The sequence below is a fragment of the Juglans microcarpa x Juglans regia genome, chromosome 2D, assembly GCF_004785595.1.
Source record: "Juglans microcarpa x Juglans regia isolate MS1-56 chromosome 2D, Jm3101_v1.0, whole genome shotgun sequence".
NCBI classification, from domain to species: domain Eukaryota; kingdom Viridiplantae; phylum Streptophyta; class Magnoliopsida; order Fagales; family Juglandaceae; genus Juglans; species Juglans microcarpa x Juglans regia.
The window spans coordinates 14487268-14494415 of NC_054596.1; the positions used below are offsets into that span (position 1 = coordinate 14487268).

The following is a 7148-nucleotide window of genomic DNA, read 5'->3' on the forward strand; positions in this document are numbered from 1 at the left end:
TTGAAAACAGTGCTAATTGACCGCTTGCATATTAGTACGCAGATTGATATGCAAACTTACTTGTATATAACAAAACTCATATATATAAGAGAAAAATTATACGGACCTTTTTTTTTCCAGGGCAAAGAAATTAAAACGGGTGATGAAATTACTTAAAGGGAAAAGATAGTCTGTCGCCCCACTCTTACCACTCTAGTTGACCGCTTGCATACCTTTTTTTTTTTTTTTTTACTTAGTAATTAAAGAAGTGATTTTAAGTATATTTGTGTATTTTTTTTAAATATTTAAATGTATTAAAAAAATATAAAAAAAAAATTAGAAAAGTGGGACGGCATAATAGCCCCCACTCTTACTTAAAACGGGTGCATCAGACCAATTATTTAAGTGGAAGCTGACAATTAAAGCCTTGGTTCTTTTTCTTTCAGGATTGGGTAGAGCGTTAGATATGCTTAATTATTAAGTATATGCATGCTTAATTATTACGATAGATATACTTAATAATTAAACAGATCATATAGAGTACTAATCTTTAGAATGACGTCTCTTTGGTCAATTTATTTTCTTGTTTTGAATAAGGTTAATGCTGGGGATCCCGCTCTATTTTTTAAAATTTTTTTAGTTTTTTTTACTTAGTAATTAAGAAAATATTTTTAATAATGTTGTGAATTTTTTCTATTTTAAAAATATTTAAAAGTGTTAAAAAATGATTTGAAAAAAAAAAACTAAAAAAAAAAAGTTGGAGCGGGATCCCTATCATTTTCTTTTGAATAATGATGAATAGTTTTTGGAATATTAAAAAAAATTATTCTATTTTTAAGCTGGTGTGTAGAGTACATCATCATTTTCACAATCACTTAAATGGCCTGTTAATGTATGAATAGATAGATTTGAAAGAAATTGAAAAAATTACGCTTCATACCCAGCTGTTTTTTTTTTTTAATTTTTTTTTTGCTTCATAAAATATGAATTTTGTAGAAAGAAATATGCTTCGTCTAAAGAATTTAATGAAAGTATGAATTTTGTAATTAAGCTAAAAAGAGAGAGCTGAAAGAGACGGAGTTCAATTTTTTTGAACAATTAGATCCTCATACATTACATTAATTTCTTAAGAAAAGTACAATTTGTTCGTGTCCAAAGATACAGCAACTACAATAAAAGAATAAGAATTGTAATACTCGATCGAAAAAAGCAGAAACAATGTGGGAATAAATCTAATTAATGATATCATGGCCTTCCCAATCCTTTGCTCTCACCGCAACCCATAATGGAAGAAGGCAACTTTCCAACCCTATCTATTCCTTCCTCAAACACCATCCCCATCCCCATGAAGAAATGAGACTCTATATGGCAATGGAAAGCCCAAACGCCTGGATTATCTGCTCGGAACCTCAGTGCAGTCCAACCATATGGATGAACAGGCACTGTGTTCTTCATTATTGGGTTCACCAAGTTATATTGCTTTGGGTGGGTCGAGATGTTAAACCTGCCACTTCCGTGGCCAAGGACCCAGAAGTCGTGACCGTGGAGATGCCATGGATGCGTCTCACTGTTGTTAGCGTTCATGGTGTTAGCGTTTTGAAGTATAATATCTACCGTGCTATTGAATTTTAGCCTGTAAATGGCATTGCTAGAAGTCGCATTTGAGTTATTGGCTACGCTGTAGATGTCGTAGTTCAAAAACTCGTGCCCATCAGATAATGGGGTCTGTTGGAACACATGGTGCATGTTCTGTTTGAGTGCAATAAGATAAGGGGTGTGGGGCAGGTTGAAAGAGACGTTGTTTACTGACCAACGACGATAACCATCTATTGAATTTTGAGTGTTGAGCATCAAAATGACTCTATCCGAGGTTGGAGGAGGGGTGTGGATGTAACCACTGTGAGACTTGATGGCTTGACTTTGCGCCAACCGGGCGGCGGTGTCATTCCAAATGGGGCCAGTTGGTGGTATCGTTGGAGGTGATCGCCGTGGATGGTTCGGGTAATAATTGAGAACTGCGACGCCCACTGTGGTGTTAGGTGGCCGGCCAACCACATTAGTCGTGATCCAATGATTTCTTGAAGGGTCTTGATCGGCCTTTATAAGGACAGAGTATGTCTCTCCAGAATATAGGTAAAGGTTTTTCACAACAAATGGTTCCACATAGTGCCCATCTGCCTCAACCACAGTCATATTGTGACCCTGCTTGTAAAGGAAAAGACACGTGTCATTGGCAGGTTAAAAAAATTTCTAGTACTTTTAATGAAGGGACACTATTACTTTCGTTGATAGTAAAATAGTTGTGAAAATATCATTATCCAACCGCTATTGTCTATGAAAGACTGATGGCTGTTGAAAAATAAAAAATCTCTCTACTTGATGCAGTTGGCTTTCTCTGTTGTTTGCTCATCTTTATTTTGTATAGTTCATTAATGTCGAATCCTTTAGTGTATTAATATCCATATATCCATAGATACTCATGATGAAAATTACCTCTATTTGAAAACTAAGAGCGGACAGAGCAGTTAAGCTAGCAACCCTTAGTCGATATGTTTTTCCTGGGATTACAGTAATCGCATATGGAGAGCATTCTGGGTTTGATGCATTACAAACCCCGGCTGGACTTGGTAAACTAGAGCAGCTGAACTTTCCTTTTCCTTGGATCAGAAGTGACTGAAAAAAAATGACAAAATACATAGCCATTAGGCAAAGCAAAGAACAATTACATGGCAGTAATACCAAATCCATTTTGTTCTAAATAATAAATACCTGAGGCTCCCCAACCCAGACAAAAGGATTGGAGGACAATCCAGTGGCTTGTTCGTAAGTACTTTGGTGGTACCAATCGTTAAGGATGATGCTGCGATCATAATCATAGGCAAAAGGTTCTGACTTTCCATCAGGAAGTGATACTCGGATTGATCCATATAGCCCTGCTTCTCTTTGCATTCCATAGTGCGCGTGGTATAAATAAGTCCCAGGCTGTACATAAAGCAAAACTTCTGCATATTAGGACATTTTAAAGAAGGAATTCTTGCTAACAGGAAAATATAATCCTCTTCACTGCTTTTTAAGGCATTGAAAAGAACAGAGGAAGATGGAAATAGAGGCAATTGCATGCGCAGAGGTTTTAGGACACCAACACTTACCCTATCAACCTTAAACTGGTACTTAAACGTTTCCCCAGGTAAAATTGGACATTGAGTTACTCCCTCTGTTCCATCACTCCATGGCGTTCCAATCTGCAGTAAGTTTAGCCGATGAATATTCATAATAAAGAGAAAACAAAGTATTAACTATTCATATGCAAGTATATACAGATATTAATTACCTGTCGGATTCCATGCCAATGGATTGAAAGGTTTTCTGTTATTAGACTGTTCGTAACCTCAACAACGATGGTGTCATCTTGCTGGGCTAAGATTGTTGGTCCTGGAGTTCTACCATTGATGGTGATAACCAGCTTCTTATAGCAATCAGGGGACTTGAACTCATACTTGACGTTCCATTTGTAATGCCGAATTCTTGCCTCTGCAACTTGTGCATACTGCAAGTAGATGATAAAACACAAAGCCAGCAACTTCAACATTATTCTCCGGCATTGCAAAAGGCCGCCAGCCATGTCTTTAATGTTGAATCTACTTATTGAGATATCGGGACAATGTCCAAGAATAGTAAGCAGAAATGGGTATTGTCTAATCCTCCCAAGGGCGGTTATTTTGAAGAATGATCGTTGTTGGATTGAGATTATTTGTATACACCAATGCAATATAAATTATATATAGACGCAGATATGTATATATATACATGTGTGTATATATATATGGTTGTCTCTGTCTTGGTCAAATCTTCCTGCAAAAAAAAAAAAAAAGGTGGTCAAATCTAGTGGGCTAATAATATACTACTATTCTCGGATTTATCGCAGCCATTGCTGGGAAGATTACCCGGAATACGATGTTTTCATATATAAGAACCTATGACAGGGAAAGCCATATGTGGGGTTGAAACTACCACTCATAATTTAAAGAAAAATATTTTAATCACAAAATTTTTTATAAAATTAAACTAACAAAATAACATTTAAAAACTAAATAGAAAAGCCTTTAATTTAAACCATCTAAGGTAAATTCATATAAAATACAACCCATAACTTAGTACACGACAAACCATTTAGACCATTAATGGTAAATAAGTAATATGTTGAGTGTCTGATCAATACAAAAAACCTCGTATATAGATTTTTTTTCTGAAAAAAAAAAAAACTCAATTTGTGTGATGTGGGTCGTTTTCGGTAAACAAAGGTATATATTAACTTGTATCATTACATGTTTGTATTTTTTATTAAGTAATGTTATACATTAATTACTATTTATTTATACATTTCATATTTATAAATTTTTTATATGATGTGAAAGTATTTTTTAAAATATATATATGAATATATTTTATAAAAAATAAAATATAAAATAATAAATAGTAATTAATAAGAAGAATTTTTTTATTATTATAATTATTCAATTTCTCGGCATTACATCATGTTTTGTTGCTAGGTAAACTTGCACGCTTATTCTACAGAAAAGTAGTCATTTTGTTGACACGTCCCGTTCAAAATGATGTACTCCAGTACGCGTGATTTGACATAATGAATTAAGAAATAGGAAAAGTCGCAGGCTTCGTTGCTTCTAAATTTATTTCAATTCCTCTTATCTTATTCTTATAATTTTTTTAAATTTTAATATAAAATAAAATAAATAATTTAATTTTTTAAAATTTTAAAATAATAATAATATTAAATATTATTATTTAATATTATTAAATTCAAACTCAATTCAACGCCTCAACGCAGCCGTAGACTCGTAAGTCGTAAAGACGGGACGTACTGTTCCTAAACCGTGTCGATCCATATAAGAATATATTTGGTTTTGACTGGTCCAACCTCTTCGTAATATTTGACCTGGTGATTTTTTTCGAGAAGGACACAGCAGCTCGAAGGAAAAGTCGTATTGTTTCAGTTTTTGACGTTTCTTTTAAAAAATCTCAAAGTCAAGTTTGATATAAATACGAATATGAATTTAGAAGTTTTAGAATATTGGTAATAATCTAATTATTATCAAGTCTAAAATTTGATTAAAAGTTAAAATTTTGATTAAAGTCAAAATCATTAGAAATATTAATCCATATTGGACAATATATCCTAAAATTAAAATAATAAATAATATTATGTATTTTAATAACAATTTTTTCTTGTAATTTTTTTTTATATTTTACAAATACACTCTATATATTAATTAATAATTTAATTTTATTTAAAATTATTGTTTTCCTACTATTTTTCCTCAACCTAATTATGTAACAAATACACTCTAACTAAAGAAAGAGAAAAAAAAAAAGAAAAGAAAGAAAAGAAAAGGAGAAGTGAACAGTAGAATTGTAGAATTATAGAACTTGGAGAATATTTTTAGACCAAAAAATTATTTTAGAGATGAACAATAGAACTCCAAATTTAGAGAATAGTTTGACTTTACTGTAACTCATAAGTAGAGCATTATAAGTGTATTATAGACTATAGTGATATATTATATTATAGACTATAGTGATACATTATAATATATAATATAGTAATATATTATAGTATATTATAATATATAATGATATAGTATTAGTATAACTATTAATACAATATACTATAGTGATATAAGATTTTAAAATTTAATATTATATTAATTAGTAATTTATCATATAATACAAAACTATTTTATATATAATTATATATTATATATAAAAATTATATACAATATAAAAAATTATAATACATAAATATGAACCGGTCTGGTTCATTCCGATCTGGTTTTAAGAAAAATAAAATCGGTACTGGACCAAACCAAACTCGGTACCGGACCCAACCCACCGGTGCGGTCTAGTCCGATCCGGTTTTCTTTACACCCCTAACCAGTGTAAACTCAGCATTCAGATCACGAGACTTCACATTCTTCACAAGTCTCCAAACTTTCCTCATCTTCTGTTTAAACGCTTCATGATTATAATGTTTCCTTATCAAAAGATTCATAATCAAATAGTTCTCCCCTCGTTCTAGCACTTCTTCCAGTCCACTAGTCTCCACCGAAACCTCTTTATTTTCTCTCTCTGTTAAAGACAAACTCGCATAGAGTTCATCTAAATCTTCTGCTATCACTTTGACCTCGTAAGAGAAAAAAACCTCCATCCTAGACACAGAGAGAGGACCACTGGATATATAATAAGAACCATAAATTGCATATTAAATATAAATAAATATGTGATAATTGATATTGCACGATTTTATGATTAATTAACTTTCAAAGAAAGGAACAAAATAAATAAAAATCGAGTGACAATTTGGTTGTTAATTTGGACTTATTAGGAAACAAGACATCATGGCAGTTTAAATTTATTTTTGCCTATTATTCAGGGGATAAGCATCTATTTCACATTATGCAAATTCCCTAAGTAAGCACCATAGAGATTAAAAGTACTTAATTCCTCCCACTCGGACACAAAATTGCTAGCCACCCAAGAGATCGAGCAATGTGATGCACGAAGCATGATGCTCGCCACCTCAGAAATATAACACCGGCAGACCATCAGTCTACCTAACATTTCTCGATTAAATTATGCGTAAGTGCAATGTCATGTCATGTCTAGTCCATAGTCCTAGAATAATGTTATGCCAAGTACGTCCCTAGTGCTAGATGCACATGCTAGTGGTGCAAGACATTTTTCAATAATAATTATTATTATTGAATTTGAAAATAATGGTTCAAACTTTAATTAGTGGAATTCAGTGCTAGATTACTACTCTAGAGGACCTCAATCTTTATTCTCCCACATTAATTTTCAACGGTTTCGGGTTTGACATCACTATTTGCGTTGACTATAAAATAATGTGAGAAATACTACCAAGAGATTCGATTGCTTCCTATAGCAATTACATTATTGTTATTTTACAACTTTACTTTAAATGGAGAGTATTTATGTAAAATTGAAATTAGTTTTAGTGGACATACACAATTTCATCGGTTGCTTGTAAAATAGTTGTAAAAAGAGTTGTAAGTTTATTATTTCTCTCTACTATATTATCATGACCTCATGATATGTATATCTTGTTCTCGACCTAAATGGAGTCCGTCACA

General features: G+C 32.3%; 1 protein-coding gene across 1 annotated transcript; it reads right to left on the reverse strand.

Annotated features, from left to right (window-relative positions):
* Positions 1–1040: 1040 nt before the first annotated feature.
* On the reverse strand, positions 1041–3744 carry LOC121250976 (L-ascorbate oxidase-like). Its single transcript, XM_041150244.1, has 5 exons — positions 3311–3744; positions 3129–3221; positions 2749–2961; positions 2473–2652; positions 1041–2181 (listed from the first exon to the last, which is right to left on the reverse strand). The coding sequence occupies exons 1-5, from the start codon at positions 3599–3601 to the stop codon at positions 1225–1227; spliced, it is 1734 nt and encodes a 577-aa protein (XP_041006178.1). The 5' UTR covers positions 3602–3744; the 3' UTR covers positions 1041–1224.
* Between the last annotated feature and the right edge of the window lie 3404 nt (positions 3745–7148).